This window comes from Cardiocondyla obscurior, linkage group LG08, assembly GCF_019399895.1.
Source record: "Cardiocondyla obscurior isolate alpha-2009 linkage group LG08, Cobs3.1, whole genome shotgun sequence".
NCBI classification, from domain to species: domain Eukaryota; kingdom Metazoa; phylum Arthropoda; class Insecta; order Hymenoptera; family Formicidae; genus Cardiocondyla; species Cardiocondyla obscurior.
This window is the reverse complement of record NC_091871.1, coordinates 4683555-4706589: the sequence shown is the minus strand read 5'-3', so window position 1 is coordinate 4706589 and position 23035 is coordinate 4683555. Positions and strand designations below refer to the sequence as shown.

Here is a 23035-nt window from a genome sequence, read left to right as displayed (position 1 = left end):
CGCGATGCATCGACACGCGCTTTCTCACACCGGGAGATCGTATTCCCCGCGGCGGTCCGCGAGGCTAGACAAACGCACATAAATTGAATGCGCCGAGATTAGGGGGTTGCCCAGCTGGTAACCGCTTTGTAACAGTACCACGGAGGGACTGTGACGAATGGTAATGGTGTCCAGGTTTCTCCCGACGGTCGCATTGCGCGGCTGGGAAGATGCGCTGACCCGATCGCAACTGCCGTTGTCGTTTCTTAGTTTTCTCCCTTCACCGCTTCGGTCGCATGCATGCAATAAACGTTCCGATCGGATTCGCATAACGCGTCTTTGTTCAATACGACGGTGAACGTTAAAAGTACGATAACTTTAAGAGAAATCGTTTAGATAAAAACAAAAATAATTATAATATAAATAAAAATAAATAATCTCGATGTTAGTATTAAAATATAGATTTTTAATTTCAATTACAATTGTTTTTAAACTTTAATTGTCGAAATTTTTATCCGCATTGTTCTCTCGCGTGAGGCATTTTAAGTATTTTCCCGGTTATCTCTCGCGCGCGATTGCGTGCTTTCAGATCGACAGCGAATCGTTACACGCTATAGAAAGCTCTATGACCCATAGGATCGTCCAATTAGCCCGGCTGCGCGTTATTAGCGCTCTAATGCGCGTACATTGAGACGCGTGAAGAATTAGAAATCCTACACGCCATTAATGTTGCTTACTAGTTCTGCGCGAGCGAGACGGTCGCAAGTTCACCGTGGCACTTCCGTAATTAAGCGTGCCGCGAGTAATCGCGCGGGGAGGATTATTCGACACGAGGCGTAATTGCCCCGCGTCGCTGATGGTGTCTTTGTTGGATTTACATGTAATTGCCGGGTACTTACGTTTGCAGGCTTTGCGATGCGTGATCGGCCTCGCCGGGTCCCTGTAGTAACCTTCGCGGCAATAATGACAGTGCCTACCCGCCGTAAAATGCCGGCACTGCAGACAAACGCCTCCGCTGACGCGGCCCGACAGCTTGTACAGCTCCATGTTGAATCTGCACTTTCTCGCGTGGAGGTTGCAGTTGCACACTGAAACAAGTAAGACGGTAATTTAAGTTTGGCGCGCGACAACTGAGAAACGCTATCATTTTACGATTGCTATTACATCTCTTCATCTCGCACACTCACGAGCTTTCTTTCTCCTCTCCTCTTGATTCTTTCAAGTAAATCCAGTCGGTCCTCTCAAACGCAAATAGACACTTGTACATAAGGAAACATTTATAATATGATGAGCGAATACATGTTCGTGCAAATTGATTAATTAATACGCGACAACTTTCTTGGCTAAATCGCAACGTTCCCTCAACGAGGAGCGATATTCATTTCGCTAGCATCTCGGAATCGGCATTGCTCAAATACCGTCTATTCTACTTTAATTACGCATTGCTACAGAGTAATAAACGTTCCGCTCAACCGGCGCGCAAGTGCGACGCGAATACATATTATCTCGCTGGTAACTGCGAGCAGATATTTCAGGCATTCCTGCGATTGAAGCGTCGAGCGTGGCGCGCAGTCACCACTCGTTAATATTACCGAGCTTCATCGTGGAACGCACGACGAAGCGTGCCAGGGCTCCTTCTGTACTTATCGCGGTAATTAGTCTCGAGTTTATTCATCCGGCCGGAGGAAGGAAGGCGTCTCGAGGGGGTCGTCTTCGTTATCGGACGACAGTTCTCGACTTCTCTCGTCGTTCTCGATCTATCTCGCGTAAACGTGGCGTTGCCAGTCCGATACGAAGAAAAACGTTCAGTAACCCTAATTCGATAAAGTTAAAGCTTTACAACTTTTACGTGAAACTTTTGATAAATTTATTCAACAGTATAATCGCATAGCTACTGATTTATTTAAAAATCAAAGGATTATAAAATAATTGTTTATATAGTAATTAAATAGTAATATTATTTATGATCAAATACGCAAAACAGCTAACGTTAAAAGATATCCACTTGTTGTAAGTGCTTGTTGCAATTTCGCGTTAAGCAAACTGACATTGATTGAAACTCTCGAGACACGAACGAGATATTGTTTCCGGACAAATCATTAGAAGTGGATGCTCATTTCGTTCAATCGCGATTCAGTGTACACACACGCTGCCTGCACGCTGTAGGCTACCCCTTTTATTTGCTATCGCAGCCTTCGTCATCTTGTTCCCGGAAATGAAGTACGGCGACGTGTATTTTGAAATTTCTTATAATACCGTGTCACTAATAAGATATTAAATTTTTCATGGACGTTTTTTTTTATGTTTTAAAATGTTTTTGATGTAGAGAGTTAATCGCCTTTCAATTGGGATACGGTCTTATTATAATAATTAATCTTATTAATCGAATGCGATAGACTGTCGCAATGCTTTGTAAATATTTCTAAAAGCTGCGCGCAGGTTTATTAAACTCGAGTGCCCTCTTCTCGTTCTTATCGCGAGTCGGTGAAAATCCCGATCGGTTATTTATGAGAACATGGGTTTGCGCGAGGCGTAGAATTTGATCGATGGATAAGAATGCTGTTGAATCCAAGTTGGCCGCTGCGTATCGGGTCGATCGGATAACCCCTCGATAGTTAATAACCACCGTCGGCCACCGTCTGAAATTCCACGATCGGTTCCTGTTATTAAGTCGTAGCCACGTCAGAGCCTCGAGTCTCGTTTTCGCGGGGATGATCGCCGTAATTAGCGATTAATCGAAGTGGTATCGGCGAGTCCCGCGGGGTTTACCGTCGGCGTTTAAGAACGAATTAGCGTTTTTGGATTTAACGTCGATATTAATTAGCCCCGGCTATATCTTACGATTTATAGGAGTTGAGTCGCGGCTTCTTTTTATGGCACCTCTCATAAATCAATACATCCCCGTAGAAAAATAAAGTGTTACTAAAGCAAACAGTGAAACTCTACCTCAATAAATCTGTCTCAAGTAAATTAGTTTGTTGCGAAATGCCTGTGATTAAATGGAATTTAGTAGCACTTTATTCCTCGCTCAAATATAATGCTTTCTCGGAAGATGCTAAATTCTTTTTTCTGAAAAATGTATAAACTTATAATACCTGATATTTTATTTATGTATAATTTTATTGATTTTTGTCTTATAAATGTCAGGAAAAAAAAACTTAATACTTGGTGAAATAATTTTCCTTGTACAGCATTTTATTAAAAAAAAATAATAATAACAATACACCAAAAATTGTAAGTAACGCATATAAAAAGTCGATATAACTTTGTCATGAAAATATTTTTGCCATTTAAAACGTAATAAAAAAAAAACAAAAAAAAAAAGAGTTGACGCTATAAATCCTTAAAACGACGTACCGATAGCAAAAAAGGGATTTCTACGTTGAAAGAACACATGGAAAAAGCGGGTTCAAGATAATGCAATCGCGCATCGTCAGAGAGATGGAATTTATGGCACGAGTGTCACCGTAATCGTTATAGGATGGATTTTAATTTAAGTCCCCACTTAAACTTTAAATAGAGTCGCCACGACGCGGCGGCGTCTGCCCGACTCGCGGTACCTCTTCGTAATGCCGCGTAAAGCCGTAATTGCATCCTGTCGTGCCGGGGACCCTTTTATCCCGTCATTTGCGGTCGGAACCCACGCCGGCTTCGAGCCATAGATAACGCGAGCTGCACGATTACCCACGCCGTGCGTTCAAGAAGTTATCCCGCGCGCGCCCACAGGTGCCCCGTCTCGGTTTCCATCCGCTCCGACTCGCTCGCGGATTACTCTTGGTAATCGCGCGGATCGGCCTTGCCAGATGCGCGATAATTATCGCATCAGGCCGATAAGTTTATTACAAAATTGCAGCGTTGGCGCGCACGGAACAGATGCGAGCGCCGGTTAAGTCTATAGGTATACATATTTCAATCCTTACTCCGGCGGATTGGTTTCCGCGTACAGCCGTCGCGAAATGCCAACTGGCGCTAATTTTACAGTCTGACACTATCGTAATTTTTAATACGCGGTAAATATTACTTCAATTTGCAAGCCGATTATTTAATGCGGCCTATTCCAAGTGTTGCAAGGCTCTCCGATGTTACAAATGTAACGACTAAAACATAAATTTTGTTAATTTTAATTCTCGCGATGCTCAACAAATTATTTTGTTGGCTTGAATTTTATACATATAACATGAGAAGAGAAAGAACCTTTGGAATCCTGCTTTTCGAATGTCGGCGAAATTGCAAATCACGTTGCGAAAGGTCATAGGCTATTGTTCGACTTGATTATTTTATATAAAAATAAGCAACTTTCAAATATACGCGATACGTTTCCGTAATCTCAACGTAGTTTAATCCATGTGTGCTTTTTTTCCGCGCAAATTTTGTATTGCTAAATAAAGTCGCCATTGTCAGTGCATTGCGATAAGTTATAATATACGACTCTGTTATGCGCCTTAACGTGTTGCCGATGCGCCCGCTGGCGCCGTCTTAAAATTATGCTCGCGTCTCGCGGCAATCAGAAATTTCGATTATTGCTTGCGAGCGTGATCGTTAACGAGGCATTTATTGCGCGCGGAGATAAAAACCGTCGCGGCCCTGCCATCATCTGTAGGATCATTAAAGCCGAAAGGGGGACCAAATGGGCGCTTTGCTGGTCCGAAAGAACGGACGAGCCGAGTTCCCTTACTCTATGTAGCGACAATTTCCTTAACGTGGTTCTTTCCTTCAACGAGATAGAAAACCGGTAGCTGTCGTTTCCGCCGCCCTCTCGTCCTCGTTCTTTTTCGGCCGGCCAGATTAGGAAAAAATTCCACGTAGCGCCGCTTAATGAACCGATTTTAATTTTGAACGGCGCGACGCCCATGGAATAATTAATTAAGAGCGCCTCCGCCCTTCGTCATGGGGCCCTTTTTCCCGTATAACGTTTGCCACGTCATTCCGCAAAAAAAGCAAATAAAAAATAGAGAAAGATAAAAGATAGATTGAATAAGAGAGGTAGTAGAAAACGATTAATGCTTTTGATCATCGCTTAATGAGAGTTCGGTTAATTATTTTAGCTATTTTTATAATTATTATTTTAGAACTTTGAGATACGTACATATCTACGTCATCTGTACTTGTATCTCTACAAACTTTATACGCTAAACTTGATGAAAAAATGCTGCAGCGCTGAAAAATAAAGGATATTTTCTTTCTGCAATCGCCATATGGAGGAGTAACGCTCGTTCCTTTTCGGACGCGCGCGTACATAATTCAATCGTCCGTTTTGTTAACCCCTTTGCCAGTGGTATTGTGAGTTCGGTAATGGCGGTCGGTAATTAATATCCGTTTAAGAGGACCTCCGTTCGCGCTGGTTCGCATTGGCGGGCTCCTTACGTGCGAATCTCTCTTCCGCGAAAATAACATGACCAAAGAGAAGGCCACCGCTTATTAATGTACTGATTATTAATGCACCAGCGCGCGCACGAAGCCGCCTTTCGGGCGAAAGTTTTGCCGGTCTGCGTGGGACGTTGGCAAGGAACACCTGTACTAAAATTACGAGCTAATTTTCGTGCCACGGTGGGATACACCGACGCGATCATTATAATCGTACTCGCACAGTCATTTCCGGGTGGTCGCCGGAATCGCTTGGTCCGCGCATGATTGTGACCCTCGATCTTTTCGTACACTCCCCTAAGATTATAAAATTTCCCGTGCAGTTCCTAAACCGAAATTAAATATTGAACGCATCAGTTAATAGAGATTTTCTTTTTTTTCTTTTTTTTTTTTTTTTTAAATAAAATTCTTTAAAAGTACAATACCGCTATTAATCGAAGATACATATTCAAGGGCCTTAATTTGTAGTACCCTTCGTAAAACAATAGCGTGACTTGTGCGATACTTGTACATTCGACGCTTCAACTGCGGGTTCGTCACGGCAAACGTCGAAGGTCGCAATTTTTATAGACACGCGTGTCGCATGAGGGACTCGAAGCAAGTAATTCCATCGCGCGGCACTCAATTCCTTCGAATGGCGGGGCTTCGGAGTTGGGAAGCGGGGGTTGCTTTTAGCGGACTAAACGCACCTCTTCAATTACCAGCCATCTTGCCGATACCGTGTAATGAGGTCCATTGTGCCCGAGACGCGAGTCCGCGCATTTCACATGCGAGATTCGCGTCGCCTCGCGCGTTGCACTTAGGGAGGCCTTAAACGGATTACTTCGCGCCTTCGTGTCTCTCGTCCTCATCGTGCCGAACGGAGAAAGGCGAGCTTGGATGGCGCGAGAGCGCCACGAAGCCTAATTCGATTGCGACAGGATGCGTGCCACCGCCACGTCCCGCGTCTTCGGCGCACTTACGTGCGTCTACGTGCGAGGGAACACGTACGCAGATCTCCTAATTGATCTAGTTACACTCTCCCTGCCTGGGACAATAATGACACCGTGATGAACGTAGCGAGGACACGTCCCATACTCCGCGAACCTAGCACGTCACTTTGTTAAACGTCAAAACACGTATATTTTTTCTCATTTGGAAAAATAATAGTGCCCGTAGCTCCCAATATAAAAATATATTTATCAGAGTATAAAGGGATATCTGGGATTTAAGAGTTAATACAATTTTTAACAATAGATATTTGTTTCGCTGCGAAAAACATTTTTTTTTTTTTTTTTTTTTTACGATAATTCTTTTGTTTTAAAAAAATTTACTATATATGTTTAATTTTTTGCGAAATGTATTTCATACACACGCAATTATTAAAACTCATTGTGTTTTCGCGGTACTGTTTATCCGTTCGTGTAACACGAGATTAATTTACACAACTCGTTAAAGAAACTTTATACATATAATCGCGACGGTAGAGTAAGCGACGTGTGTTTCTTTCTTCCTCGAGGGAATCGACAAAACGGGGCCGACTTTCACAAATCTCTTATTTATTCCCAGATAAAGCCTACACTTCGGCTTAACTGTTAAAGAAGGCGCCTTTTCCGTTGATTTAAGACGACCGTATTACTCCCGCGAGATCGGGATTAACGATCGATCGGCTCGTGCACTAAGGATTATGCCACATTTTCTACACCGGTCCTTTCTGTCTCCGTTTTTCTTTCTCCGAGCGCAGACACCGACCTATAAATCATGACGAATTGCATAGCTCGTGCCGTTTACGATTTCGGGGCGCGCGATTCCGATCTCATTGATGTCTTTTACGTGTGAGATTAGGTTTTACAGTTTATGTTATTTATATTATTAATCTGGGCGCTCGAATAGGAAATTGCCACATAGCTTTAGAACGTGTTTCGATGAAATAAAATAGTTCAATAATAAAATAATAAAAAAAAAAAAACACAAAACAACGATGTAAATTATAGAATTCGATAATAAAAAGTTATCGATATAAAACGATGTCTATAGAATAAATCCGAAAGAAAGAACGCTTGTTATCTATCGGCGTTATCACAGTAGCGTATCGCGTTACCCATGTACAGATGTCCAGGCGACAGCAGTTTTGTTTCGAGAAAGTCGACACACGCACGTTGCTTACGGTTTGACCATCGCCAACCCGGCGCTAGTCATCGCGCGAGACACGCTCTAGCCGGGAGGGTTCGTGACCTATCGCTAGCTTCGAAAACTCGAGCGTCCGTGTCAGATGTTATCGATACAACTGGCAATCAACTCCTTCGAACGCGGCTGATGATACCTGACTTAGGTCGGCGAATCGTCTTTGAAACTTGGGCACCCGAGCCTCCCGCAACATTTCAGTGTCTGGTAGTCCGTCCGTGAAACGCACGTCACGTCGTCAGTCTGGCCTCTCTAACGAGCTCAAATCTAATGGGGATCCTTTTGTACGAGGGCGGCGATACGAAGAAATTCCGATCGGTAGAATTCCCATTGATCGCTCAGCGTGACACGTTTCATTAATCCGTAGCGAAGCAAAGTTTCTATTAGAGGCGAACTGTTACGTAGAGTCGGCATTTCGAGGATGACACGTTCGAGATAAAGGTACTTTTAATAGAGATAACTGCGCCACTCGGAGTTTCAGTATCTTGACTTATCGCCAGAAAATTAAACTTTTTATTCTCGTTTACAGAATATCGATCGTTGAGATAATTTATCACGTATCTATGACGTACAGGCGTACGTACAATAAGTGACGCGATAATTCGACTATTTTATATTTCAACAGATGTTTATTATACAATTATAATTAAAACTTTTTAAATATATAATTATGAGAGTTTTATCGGGTATAAAAAAAATGTATACAATGTACATATTTAATGCAATAACGCCATAATGTAATGATTGTAATGCAGTAGTAGGAACAGATTCGTGCAATGTAAATATCTAATATGAAATCTGTTTTACAAGTCAATTATCGTGTAACGTTAAATCATCTTAATTTCAAATAACGACATTTTAATGACGCGCAATCGATTTCGGTCGAGCAATTAATAGAAAAGGAATTTTCACCGAGCAATAGGGGCGTTTCTAAAAATGATCGGTGATTATATAGAATTAAGTGCGTTTTAGAGATTGCAGTCTGCTACGCGAGAGATACTACGGAACGGTACCGAGGGATAGAGAAGTCTCGCCGAGGGTGCAATTAACCCTCGGGTCAGCTATCAACAGCTCGTCGGAATTACTCGCTTAGGATTTCGTTCGCTTATGCACGCCCAACTGCTCTCTCTTAGACTAGTCGAAATGTGTCAAAAGCAGAAGTCTTTCAATTTGCTCAAATATTCGTGCAAAATTTTTATCACAATATAATATTTAAAAAATTGACAATTAAAAAATTGTATTTATAAAACTCTTCAAACGATATTCTGCCGCTTTCCCTTTTAGATTTTGTTTTTTTTTTTTGCGAATGCATTAAATTTAGCTGATAGGTAAATAACGGTTACTGACGGCTATTACCGATGGTGATTTTTAAGATATTAAAAAAATGGCTGATAAAGTTGTAAACGTTTTATCTTGTAAAGCTGTCATAATAATAATGGATAATCATGCAGATTAACAAAATATAACTGTTCTGAACTGGGATCAGGATTAGCTTGAGGCAAAATCTCTAAAATTACAGTGTGGTTTAAAATGAAATCTCAGGTAGTAGCTGTAAGCGATACTGATTCTGTGTGAATTTGAAGCCTTATTATTTTAACATGAATATTTTAAAATTGAAATCGAAAAATAATGCAATTCAACGTGCAAATATTATTATTTTGCATTTACTTTATTTGCAGCATAACTTTAAAATAAAGTGCACGTGCATCAATTTTGTATTTAATATTTTGATTACAATTATTGAAATTTTCAATTTTCCGTTACGTTCAATCTATTGAAATAAAATGTTGACGGTAAACTTTTTGTAAACGCAATTTATTTTTTATCATCAACAAATGAAATAGTCACCCTTTGTTTTCAGTTAAAGTTCCGAAAAATAATAATTCTATTCCATTGTCTTCCTCGAATTGTACGAATTAGCCCGAGAATCAGCACGTAGCACGATCTCCCAACAAATTGGCAACAATTGCCGAGTTTCTCGGTCTCGCCCGGGTAACTACATTTCGTCGATTATCTGAGCGACCGGCTGGAGTCACGCTCTCTCCTCAATCTACCCTTCCCGCGGGTCCTAACCGCGCGCTTCTGTCTGCCGAGATTGCTACGTTTCTGTGCATAGAACGGCATGGGACGAGACAAGCTCGCCGCAAAGAGAAAACCGCGGCAATGATTTCACCGAGATCCCGGAGATACCTGACCGGGACGGCGATGTCAGGCATTATCGAGTCTCGAACACGTTTCCATGTAGCATCGCGCGTGCGACGCGCGAACGGAATGCACGTCTGGAAATCCGAAAGCATGAAATCGTCTTACAGGGTACGCGTGATTATATACAAGAGGGATTAGACTTGTGCGGCTACCGTCACGCCATTCGCTCCAGGCGAGGACGGTTTCGTTCCTCTTATTAGCGCGAGGCAACCACGTATCGTACATTTTTTTAATTCTTTGTTTGAACTTGATTTCTCGTTGACAGAGGTATTCAGATCTTAATATGTTCCGAGCTCGGCTCGTTTTACATTAGTCATAAGCAGCCAGATGCGACAGTCGATGAACTTGGAGTCTCGAGCGTAAAATTCAACGCTCATTGGCTGTCGCGATGAACTTTTAGAAACGTAATTATAACTTTCTGGACGAGTAATACGAAGTAGCGTAAAATATTCTCTGTTTTCGAAATCGAGATTCTCTGATCTAAATGTTTTAAAACGCAGATTGTATATTTAAAAAGTAAAAGCAATCTCTCTGTTCTATTTAAACTTTTATACTTTAGTTATGTAGCGTGGAATTTTTGCATCTCGTAATTTTTCAGTTTTATTACTCTTTAGCTTTATTTTGACGCACCGACAGGTGCCGATCACCGATCATTTGGGGTGAAAAATGAGAAAGCTGGTGAATAATGCCGCTTTTAGTTAAAAAAAAAAAAAAGAAAAAAATATATACATGCACAAAAAATTCCAATACGCAATAGAACCACCACCTCCAACTGTTGCGCTCGGTTGTGTGCACGCACACAAGAGCGCATCTTCGCAAAAATTTATATCGTCCGTACTCATCGCGTTCGCTGCGTCATTTTCGCGCGCGCGATGAAGGCTCGACGCAGACAAACGCGCGCGGGTATTTGACATCGCGCGTTCAATATCGTCATGCGATACTCGCTCAAAATTCTCGCTATTTATCAAGGCCCGTGAATTTTGAGCAAAATAGAAATTAACTCTGAATTGCGATACTATCCCAGTGAAAATTCATCTAGCTATTTTAATTTTGCAGCAGTGGTTTGATCGCGTAGATTAGATATATTCCTTAGCTAGTGGCTAACTATTGACATTTTGAGAGTTATATTTTTGGCTCGGCGCTGGAGAGTTTTGCTCGACAGCTACGAGATAAATCACGGATTGATTAGCTAGTCATTAGATAACGCTTACTCATTTTTTACTCGGGCTAGGTTACGGTAATTTAAAATGATTCTTTAAAGTTAGAATTACTTAAAATATTTATTTTATATTATTTGTAACTTTTTGTTTTTATGTCTAGCATATTGATTAAAAAGAATATATATGTATATGGTGGGCGAGATGTTTGCCGTCTGAGTTAAACCGGCACGGCTTTGGTGTTCGTGCGATCTTCGCTAATGTTCCGTAATTTCCTCGAGTACGAGTGCCAGTCGATTTATCGCATTACCGGGAATGTTTGTCCTCTCGTTCGCGCCGTAGGTGTTCGCCTGCAGATTCTTGATGCGAGATTTGCGCGACAAAACGCCCACGGGGAATCGTATCGCGCGGCGAGAAAGACGCGGCGCGCTGCGCGTGTGCGCGTGCACACGGGTATATTCGGGAAAGCGCAAATTTACGAGCCAATAAATTATCGCGCGCGGCTCGCCTATCTAACGCGACGTCCCGCTCGCGAAACGCTAACGAGGCGTTAACGCCGCCGCACGTCGGGATCGCGGCTCGACGTTAATGAGGAGGAGAGCCGCGCCAACGCGGAAACCCAGCCCCGCGTTTTCGTCGGCGACGAAAGAGGGTCGGGGATGTCGTTAACACTGGAACAAAACGACCGATTCGACTAACGATTGCAACCGACTGTCCTAATTATAACCCTGCTAATTGCCGCGCAGTGCAACAAGGATTTCTTTTAATCGTTTCTTTAAGAGGCCATTGTTCGGAAGGAAATCGCGCGAATTTTCGTTACAAAAGCTCTTTTTTTTTACGTAATAGGTATAACGTGGAGTATCTGGAAGCGGAAATGCTGCATTAATAAAAAAATTGAATTGTCGGCGCTATCAGGTGTTATATTTTCTCTGAAACTAATAATTATAAAGCGTTTTTCATGGGTCACTTTTTTATTTTGTTTATAATTTTTTAAAAACATTTTTAGAAGCCAGATTCTTTTAATGTGACTTAATGCGCTACTGTTACAATTAATGTTTTATTAAATTGCTATTAAAATATATACAGCGAAAGTTAGTTAATTTGGAGAATTTACAAATCGAATGCAGCGTCGTTTGTGAGAAACATTTCGCATAGGAACCGATTAATTGCGCTACAAAGACGAGTACGCGCCGCGAAAATGCATTACGTGCGAATGTAAATATTTGAGAAACCAGGTGGTGCGAACTGGTGCTTGTAAAGCGTTTGTAATGGAGTTTGCGCGGCGTTCGAAAGACTTCGAAACATCAGTTGGAGGCGAGAAAATCTCGCGGTGCTTTTCATCCAATTTTCAGGAGGCGGCGCGCAACTTTCGAAACACCCGCGGGACCGGTATGCGCAGCCGGAAGATTAAATGAACTCCCGGATTAGAGCTTTATCAAGGCTTCAACAGAGCTGACGATAAAATATTTAATCTCTCATCTGCAAGCTAGCAGATTTTTTCAAACGGGACTTCCGGGACGGGTAATGAAAGAGATAAATCGAGAAAGCCACGTACAAGCTTTATGGTAGACAATTTCTGTTATTTTATTGGAAGAAAGAAATATGATCTCGAAGCGTATTCGCTAATTATCTATTTTTTACAATAAATAATTTTGCACACTCATAAGTAACTCCACTTTTCCAAATAATTTATGTCGATCTTTTCTCAAAAAGTTTAATCTGAGATTTAATGAGCTCTTTAATGTGAATTAAAAGATTCTTACGAACAAACTCCTGTAAGAATAAATTACTACGTAAATTAGTGTAAGATGTAAGACAGGGACGTTCTAAAAAGGCGCTCTATCACAAAAGTTATCCGTAGTAAAAAGACTCGAAGAACTTTAGAATTTTTGGGAAACAATTTTCTTTTCTTTTTTTTAATTTTGTATAAAACTTAATATCGAATGTGTGTAAAAAAAATAATATTCTAGAAAAACGCGTCTCTAATTGACTTAGGACTTTATCTCGCACGCGTGTCCCGGAAGCTCGCGAGATGAGACTCCAGGTTCGTGATGGGAAACGACTGCTTTCGTATAGCCGGTGATACTTCGGGAATAATGGCTGCCGTGGGCAACGCTATAAACGACGTGCGCGGTTCGTCGTTGTCGTCGGTTGTTCGCCATTCTCATTACAAATGGTCCCATCCGCAGACACGTGTTTGTTTATGTCGCCATCAGTTCCGCGCCCCGTGGATGCTACCAGTTCGGAGAGGAGCACTTACCGCGTTAAAGGTGCTCGGAATGAGACAACTTTACTGTCTCCCGCTTCGTTCGGCGATGTTTCTTCATTATACAAGGTGTCTCGGAAACCCTTATTCCTTTTATTCAGAAGTCGAACATGGGGGGAATCGATGGTTTCTTAACAATAAATTAGTCGAAGCACCGATAATTTCTCGAGTTACGGGCATTTAAGTAAAGGAGACCTTGGTAGTGGTAAAATTTATTCTATAATTAATTCGAGTGAACGTTATTCAGATACATTAGAGAACTTGGCAAGATACTTCTCATTAAAAGTTAGCAATTTGCTTTATCAAGTAATAATTATCGAATTTTAAGACTGAATTAATAAGATACCTATAAATGAAGAAGTTTATTGTTCTAGAACACCCTTTATATCTTGCGAAGTGAAGAAGTTATTTAGTCGAGCGGCAAGTATACTCTCGTGCGCGTTGTTTTTCAAAAGGCGCACGTGAATTAATTCGAGGGAATTGAACTTTCTGGCCAGAAAGCCAACAAGAGTTTCTTTATCTGTTCTCAAAGTACTCGACCACGTGTCTCTCTCTCTCTCTCTTTTTTTTTAATGCAAAATAAAATTAATTGTATAGAATCTTAACATGACAATTTGAGATAAGTGTATGCGAGATACTTTCCCTCGGCGGGATCGTAAATACCTTATTCCGTTCTTCAATCCCTTTATCGGCCAAGCGGGTGTAAAACTGACTGCGTACTGTTAAAGTCGGGACTTCCACGCAGTAAAAAATAACAAGCTCGTTCCGGAGCATGCCGAGGGAAGGGTGAAACGCGCCCCTTTATCCCGCAACACGATCGTGCTGGTTTCACGTATGGCATGGCCCCGCTGAGCCGGTCGGTTAAATTGCCTGGAATCCGGAATTGGCCCGCGCTCTTCCGAGCAGAAGGGCGGACACCCCCTCTCGATTTGGACCGTAATTCAGTTCAATAAGGGCCGACAAAAAACATCTTTTCTTCTGGCAAGCAAAACACGAGAAACAGACGCCACGGGGACGCCCGTAAATGCCTCATTGTAGAACGCTACTACGTTTTCTGACAATCGATCCCCTCACGCGCCCGTAAATATCGTCTATGCAAGTTTCGTAGCCAATTTCTGAAAAAACTCCGCATTGGAACTCTTTCTATTCTTCTAATAATCGTCCGACGTTTGACGTGCGAATGCGTCTCGCCTGAACGTCTGCTTTGAAAAATATATTAGCGATACCGAAAATAAATTCGCACACGAGAGGAAGCGCTCCGGTCATTAAAATACGCAGATGCGCGTCGGGAAAAAATGCGCGCTAACGTCGACGTGGCTGCGAGATAGGTGTCCAATTATTTCGATATGAACGTCTTACGTACAGATGCAATATCCAACTACTTACATTCTCAGATATTTTAACAGCGTACTGCCCCTCGGACAAGTCCGCCGAGTTTGTTCAACGTGTGCTCAATGAATACGCCCCGTACCTTGCGATATATGGACGAAGAGCCAGCTCTCGCGTGTGTACTTTCGCGTTGTGTGCTTAGGTTTCGTGGAGTGGAAGCATGTTTGACTATTTCTAGAGAGCTGACAGAGAAAACAAAAGTGTGGATAGAGCCGGGCGTGAGCTCGACGAGTTTCTCGCGGCCGCGTGGACGTCAATTAAAGCAATGAATAGCCGCGATGCACGGCGTTACACCTATTGGCCGAGCGAGGCGAACCGGGGTATTAATTTACGCCCGATAACTCGCTTTGCGCCGTCCGAATATAATCGTTTACGCCCGTCCACGCTTATAAATCCCACACCGAGCGGGCAACCGCGTTATCGCCGCGATATCGTTGTCCGCGAGCTCTCTCTTCGCGCAACTGCCTGAAAGATTGAGCACGCCGCTGATCGACAATCGTCGAGAGATACCACTGCTAATCGCGCTGCATTCGAGCCATTCCGCGAGCTTATCGCCGCGATAATCGCCCGACAGGTGAATTGAGTGACGCGTGTTCAAAGGATCCGGTAATCCGAAGCTCGATTAGACCCAGCGTGCGCTCGAGCCGGGGCCCCGTATCTTTCAGGAAATCTTCTCGGCCGTACATTCTTACTTGTACGCGAGGTATTTTAATTACTCGGAATCTTCGAAAACAACCGTTACGGCTTTCTTGCTACCTTATCGCGGCTATATTTGAAAACGTGTCGCCAGACGCCGCGATATCACGCGCCGATAATTTAAAGACCTATATTATACATTTTGTTAAATGTATTTTTACGTGTGAATTCTTTTCGTGACGAGGCAGCGAAGAATCATCCCGCGTGGCGTCGATCAAAACACGTACCTATAGGCATTTCGTATGCCTGTTACTCACTAGTCACACAGGAGGGTGATGGCGAGCGTAATCTCTGTGAAATTGCGTTATGCCATGTGCGATTACATTACCACCCAATTAACGTGACGTTAATGCGTTTCGAAGGGCGCGTAAAAGATGCGAGCACGTGCGCGCGACGTAATTTTGAACATAATTAATAATTGTAATGTCGGCGCATGAGCAATGGTCATTTATCTAATTATTCGAACGTATAGATTGAATAATTCAACAGGCGACAATAGGCATTCTTGTGCTAGTATATGGGTTAATTAGATGTGTAACGTCGGATGTTTTTAATGGCTTGTAATAATTGGAAATGTTCAAGCTCTCGTCGACGGAATATCGATTAATTAAAAAAAAAATTTTAATACAATACATCGCTTACTCAAACAAATTGTTACATGTCGTCCGAGTTTCCATAAAAGTTCCCTTTTATTCACCGCGTGTTTTCGAATAGTATGGATAGAAAGCTAGAGGGAAGTTATTCAGGAACTGTTAAAAATTCCTTGCATCGTGGCGATTTCCGTGGCATGTCGAAGCCCACATTTTCTCGTCGAAGAGCGAAAAGTAAGGGAAGAAAAAGAAAGGCAGAGAACGAAAAGAGAAGAGGAACAGGGGAGAAATAAGAAGATAAGAAAAAAAAACGAAAAAGGGAGGAACAGGATCGTTTGCCGCGGTTAGGTTGTTTTAATGAGAGTTAAAGCTCGAAAGTAAATGTCGAATAAATCATCTCGCCGGAACGCTAAAGTGCACTCTTCGACCTGAGAGGGAGGCGCATCATTGCACGGGAGGTTTTCTTCATCCGTGCATCGACGACACGTGCACGGATAGACAGCCGCGGGACGCGCAATAAAATGCCGAAAAAAACGAGCGACGAATGCGAAAGAAGGCGGGCTATTCTTTTTTTTTTCGGGTGATTTTATTTTGCCGTGCATCGTGCGCGCGATTAATATGCATCCGTCGTGCCGACGAGCTCGTGAAAAACGACGCCACCCCGCGCTACCCGCGACACACCGGACGCTCATGATGGCGCGCGCCCGATGCGACGTGTACATTACGCGGCCGCGATAAAATTGCGCACCAAAGTGTCTCGTCCGGTTTCTCGTTATGCACGTGTTTTCAAACGAGGGCAATTAACATGCGCGCCGCGCGTCTCCGCTTCTTCCGGAATAATATTTTCAAACGCACTTGCCAAGAGCGATTTCCGCGCAATGTTCAGATCCGGATTTGGAGTTTGTCCAACATGCGAGTTAAACTGTTACGTACATAGCTCAGTTGTAAAAAAAAGTTGTAAAAGGAAGCTAGAAAAATGGTATGTCGACACCTCTTGATTATTAACAGGCAAGCTTTTATATGGTAGCAATCTTTTAATGTTTTGATTGAACGGACAGATGTTAACCCATAAAAATTTATAGGACCTCCGTGTTTCACTCGGCGCGTCTTTAATTCGTCCATCTCATCTCGAGCTGACGCGTTCATGTCGCGGCGCATCTGCTGCGAGTCGTAACACGCGCGAGGGACAGACGGGCAGCGTAACGGGGCCGTCCCCGTTAATTGGCAAACGCGGATGATCGATGCGTAGCGTTATTCGGCCGCGCGACTGTCCCTCGTCGTCGTCTCCCTGTGTTGCACGCGTGGGTGCAGCCAACCCCTTTCGCCCCGCAATTCCGCGCGCGCACGCGGTACGACCCGGCCGCGAGTTATTGCTTTCATTAGCTGAACAATGAAACCAATTTGTGACGTGGTCTGCACCCCGCCCGCTTTTCGGTCCTCGTGTATTTCGCCCTGCCCTTCTTCGTTCCTCACTCTTTTACATCTCTCTATAGTTTTTCTCTTTTTTTTTATTTTTTTTCTTTTTTTTTCTCCATGTCTTATCTGATATCGTGACAGCGTTCCTCCCGTCGACGACAGCATGTCTCTGCCTTTCATTGTTTAGCGCGAGATGCATCGCGATGAGAATCCTGTCCCGTGCAGCCTCGCTCGGGAGATTTGATTTAAGAGGGTGCCGCGTACACATAAAATCAAAGTCTCGTTTTGTTTTACCCGTGCGCGATTGACTTCCCACGGTGGCGTGTCTCGAGATGCCTGACTCTTCAAACGAGATCGATATAGCGCAGTAGACCACCGTTTGTCTTCTTTCCAAGACTGTTTGTCATATCAATTTTCCGTGTCCTCGAGTAGACGTTAATAAATTAGATCTCGAACGGGATTTTCTCGCTGGGCTTGATTGCATTAGATTATCATTTCTATTGTACAATTATTTATTAATATATTTGTTTATTTGAAATTTATAAATTGCCCACGTAATGTGCACGTCATGTAATTCTTTTAACATCTCCATGTTGCAAAATACATTTTAGGCATCTTCGTTTATCATTCTCGCTCTATTTATTTGCCGTAATCGTACTTAGGTGCACTCGTTCGCCTACTCTGCCATCCTTACTATCGGCTTTAAAATCAATATCGCTACCTATAGAATTCAAGACTCATGCTGACTCGACAGTATCAATATATCAATAGCACTTCTTATTATGCACGTGTTGGATAACTATCCTTCTCTCTCTTTCGCTCTTTACTTTTTACGAGCTACATCTAAGATTCAAATATTTGCTTAGTTGTATATCATTTATTTTTATGCGCGATATATTTATTATATATATAATCCTATGAAACTTCTCCGTGTCTCCGAAGTACTTTCTCTTTTTTTCCAATACGGTCCTTATACTGGGTTGAAGATAAATTTGCCATGTCGAAAATTGGAATTAAATTTGTGAAACCGAGACAAAAAATCGTGTATTATTTTATAAAATTTGTATAGTCGTTATCAAGTGATTAATTAAAACGTTTAATTAAATGACCGCTTAAGAAGTTGTATGATGGACGCGACAGGCGATTCATGACACTCATTCACTCAGATATTTTAATCGATCGCTCAAAAATTATTAAAAATTTTGCAGAACGGTAAATGAGTTCAGTTTCAGTTTTATGTATACTTAATTCCATATTTCGACACGGCAACATTATTTTTGACACCCTGTACACGTAATCGCAATATTGGATACCCGTGTCCCATCTTGCGCGCATTCTCCTTCCACCGCCTCCTGTACGCTCTTCCGAAATCGTGGGTGGATCGCGATTATGTTTGTTTCCTCGTTTGCCGGCGAGATTCCATTTGGCTAATGAATACGAAACGTGATACGCGCCCGGCGATTGATTATTCCGTAATTGCGCCCGAACTGGCGCGCGGTAATCTGAGCTCGGCACATTTCGAACTGTAATTTTCCGTTTTGCAATTACGGCAAATTATCCGTCTCGTGAAACCGTACGCTCGATACGCGCGTATCCTTTATATGCGATTTCGTTACGGCGGATATATGAGACTACGTATGCTCGTCCGAGCGTGAAACTGGCGATCCCGCCGTTGGTGCAAAATCGATGTGACGAGTGCAACAAAGGTAACTCGCGATATTTAGTCATACGCCCGCGCCATTCATGTTTCCTTCGATTTGTGTCTTAGCGTAATAATTCTGATCAAGCTCCATGCTGAACAAGATTGCCACCCACGTTTCAAGTTTTCCCTTTTAACTTACTCGAAAAACTTCGCAAACGAGAACGTTCTGTAAATTATCAATATTAACTTTTAATTAGACAATAGCAGTCTTTATAACTTGTATTTTTTTTTTCTTTCTTAATATTTTCCATTTTCTCATAATAATTCGACTCGGTATATTTAATATTTAAGTCTTTTAAGTAGACATGTCACACTTTTAAGTAAAATAAAAGAATCCTAGTTGAAGAAATGTTCACCTTATAAAAAAAAAAAAAAAAGAAAATATTAAGTAAATACTAAAGAACGTGGAGTAATTATGGAACCAAGTTAATTATAATTTGCAACGTAACTTATAATAGAAGATTGCCGGTGGTGCGGTCACAATTAAGCATCCACGCAACCTTTGTGACGCACGGTTATTACTATGGAATTTATTAATCGTCATTACACGCAAGCGGTACGAGGAATCACCCTAATCGACTGGCAACGGAGCGCAACCACCGCGCGCGCAAAACGTGAATCTCTGACCTTGCGATGAAGTTTATTGCCCGGCCAGGGCAATAAAGTTTTTATTTCGCGTTTCTCAGTTGACCATATTGCGGTAGATCGTGTAGTCACGCCTTCCTCGCGGGAAACAGGTGCCCGTGTGTAGGTGCGAAAGACGGCCGGGAGTAGTCGAGGACTCCCTCGGGGTAGAGCCGTAGGATGAGCGGGTATATTAGATCGCGTGGTTTAATACGTTAAGAGGAAACGTGGTGCTTATTAGTGAAACGCTCGCTGCACGTAGCTGGCGTGTCGCGAGAAATGCATCAAACTTCAACCGGTTCGACACGGGGGAGGAGGGAGGAGAAATTGAGAGAAATTCAGGAGGATAAAGCGTACTTTTCAGGGCTCACGTTAAGTTGGCTTTCAATTTTTTTATTTTCGAACACGACGAATATATTTATATAGAAAAAGCTCCGCGTCGCTGTTTTAAGTCGCGAACTCGCGTTTTTCTCTGTCGCGTCGAATGTAATGAACGATGTAATGGGCTTTTACCCGCCGAGCTTTATTGCCGAAGCAAGTAATAAAGCTTTTATTTCGCGAGTTAGTTGTTGCACACAGGTGCCGACGTGCGGGACTCCGAAAGCAATCTAGGATCCCCGTGGGAGGGAGGTTGCCGAAGGATGAGTGAGTATATTAGACCGCAGGGTCTAATACGTTATAAGCCGTATGTATTTACTCGCCCCCGCGCGTCCCATGTATGGCTACATGCCGTGTGTTATACTCCGCACGGGCTCTTCGGCGGTCGTAGCCGAATCCTGATCGAATTATAACTCGAGTATCGTTCGTAAATCTGCATGTTTTTGGACGCTCTTGCGGAAATTATCGGAAGTAATAAAGTCTTATCGGAAGGATTTTTGTCCAATTATCTTCTTTGGTCTCTGTAAGCGTCGGTGTATTTTACACGCTCGGAAAGTGTGTCTAAAGTGAAGGATCTTCGCAAAAGGAGCAGAACGAGGGAACCTCTCAAAGGATGAGTGAGGATATTAGACCGCTGAATCTGCCGCGGTACATGCAAATGTGTGCGTATGTGTGTACGGGTCGAATGTGTGCGCTGTCGAATATGTAGCCACGTGTTTACATGAGTCTGTGTAATATACGTACGGGCGGAATTAATTAAATCTGATCTCAGGCAATATTCAGGAAACTGATCCACCTTACCGTTTACAATGTTCTACAGCACATATGAACTAAGAATAGCTAACGTGGAAATTGTTAATGTAAAAGTCGTCCTTTTGCACTACATTTTTTGAGGTAGTTATTTATGAAATAATATGATAAATTCTGTAAAAAAATTTAACGTCGCGACTTCTATGTGCAGTAACTACATAGCTTCACCAAGAATATGCAATTATTTTTTTCATGCAATATTAAAAAAAATTCTTCGTTAGTTTTTAACTTTAATTTTTCTTTCTCTTTTTCTTTTCTTTTTCTTTGTTCTCAAGTGCGTATTACTTGCCGACGACACTCGGCATAAAAAAAAAGACGCGAAAAGACGTCTAAAAAGAAGTCGGGAGTAGTCGCTTCGAAAGGGAGGCGAGGAGTCGAAGGATGAGTGAGTATATTAGACCTCAGGTTCTAATACGTTATAAGGCATACGTACACGCGTCCCATGTTTGTCTCCCCTCACTGCGCGACTAGGTGCACATAGGATAGGGCTACATACGTAGTATTTACCGAATACACGCACGCACGGGTTCAACGTGGTGGATTTATATATGTACGTACGCGCGGCACATACTCGGGATAATAAATATCCTTCGCTCGAGTCAGCATCGGCTCGCTTGATCTTTCATAGCCGCTCGTAAAGGACCCTCGGGGTGGGCCGTAAAATTTGTCGGGTATTTGAAATATCTTCGAGTTCTTTCCGAAAACTCTTTCCGGCCAATGCCTCGCCAGTTTCTTTTCGCAGCGCGAAAAATCTCTTGCGCAAATCTGCGCGGGGTCCCGCGCTGCCTTACCCGATGTGCAACGACGCGATAATAACGCGCACAGATGTTATTCCAGCGTATTAAATCCTCTGTCTGGATTTTTTCCTAGCTAGATCAAGAAGAGATTAGTCTTCGGTATATTTCGTAAATGTGCTAATGCGACTTAAAATGTCTTTTCTTTTTTTTTTTATGTGAAACATCTTTTTATTTGACGGTGGCACGTAAGAATTATTGTTATACAATATTCTGCTTCTGATGTCGACGATTTAAAAGTATAACTTCGCTGAGTAAAAAGGCGTTTTGAAAAGATTTAGAGAGTTATTTAATTCTTCGGTCGATCCGAAATATTACAATTAAATCGAACGTAAGTAATAGATAGGTAGCCGGGGGGAGGAGGGGGTGAAGGCGATCGCGAGCCTACGTGCCGCGCGCTAGGTATATTCCTCCACTACTCCCACTCTCGCTTTGTCCTTCTCCAGCGGTCGCGCAAGCACACACGCATTACGCACTGCACAGCAAGCACGTGTCTCCGTACCGAAAGTATTGCGTATTTGCGTTAATCGAAATTGCGTTCCCGGTACGAAAATTATCTTCTTCTCCTTATTCTCTGTGTGAGGAAAGCACGTGTGATCATGTTTCCTTTTCTTAAAGTGAGTTATATCCTTACGCCTCTCTAAAGTTATCTTTCTATTTCAGAAGTGTTGCGTAGATTCGCGCAATTTTAACTAATTATTCGGGTTTTTTGTTTGCAGATAACCAGAGCGAGAACAAAGTTTAAACGGAGAGGAAGCCAGTCATTCTGACAGGAGGTCTGTTGTTCTGAGAGGAGGAGGAGGCCTCGGAAAGGCATCCTGTATCTGCGGAGCAACTTTTAGGTAAGCATACATTTTTTAAATAAAATCTTTATTAAAAAGAGATTTACCTTTTTTATTAACTTTATTAATTGATATACCAGCATCTCTACATTAATATTTTACATTTTATGTTACAGTCACCGGCAGAGATCTACAACTCCGCTGAGATTCATGCAGACTGGTAAGTCACATAATTTTTTTTCGTAATTTGTAACTGAGTTTCTTGAACCGGCAAAACCTCGTCGACCATAATTAATGTCCCTAATTATAATGACGCGCACGAATTAGGAAACCTTTCGAAAAATAGCGTACGCGAAGCGTGAGCACGGTTCCTTCTAGTTATTACCAAAGAACAAATAAAATTGATATCGATGCTAAGCGATCTGTAAATAAGAGGAAAGAATATCCGAGGCTCCTTAAGATTTCCTACATCGGAAACGCGAAGGCTCTCTTAGCCTTCGAGAATCGTGACAATCAAAGAAACTCTCATGAAAGTTCGACGAGCAGCGCGCGAAGAAATACTCTCGGGAAAATTGCGGACGGCTTATAGTTGTAACAATATCGTTTAACTTCTTCTCATTGAAAGATATTGATACGTACGAGGCAAGCTATCGAGCGAAATATCGTGAGTAAACAATTTAGAAGAGTTTCTCGCATCAGAGATAAAAGCACGACAACTGG

General features: G+C 42.4%; 1 protein-coding gene and 1 long non-coding RNA gene across 2 annotated transcripts in view; one reads left to right on the top strand and one right to left on the bottom strand.

The window, feature by feature from the left end:
* LOC139105069 (netrin-1) overlaps positions 1-23035 on the bottom strand; it is a 141231-nt gene that overhangs the window by 75382 nt on the left and 42814 nt on the right. The window contains exon 2 of the mRNA XM_070660960.1: positions 879-1067. Coding sequence (XP_070517061.1) covers positions 879-1067 — 189 coding nt within the window. The remainder of the gene's footprint in view (positions 1-878; positions 1068-23035) is intronic.
* LOC139105078 (uncharacterized) overlaps positions 20459-23035 on the top strand; it is a 46803-nt gene continuing 44226 nt past the window's right edge. The window contains exons 1-2 of the long non-coding RNA XR_011546131.1: positions 20459-22375; positions 22492-22535. This is a non-coding gene — a long non-coding RNA (uncharacterized lncRNA). The remainder of the gene's footprint in view (positions 22376-22491; positions 22536-23035) is intronic.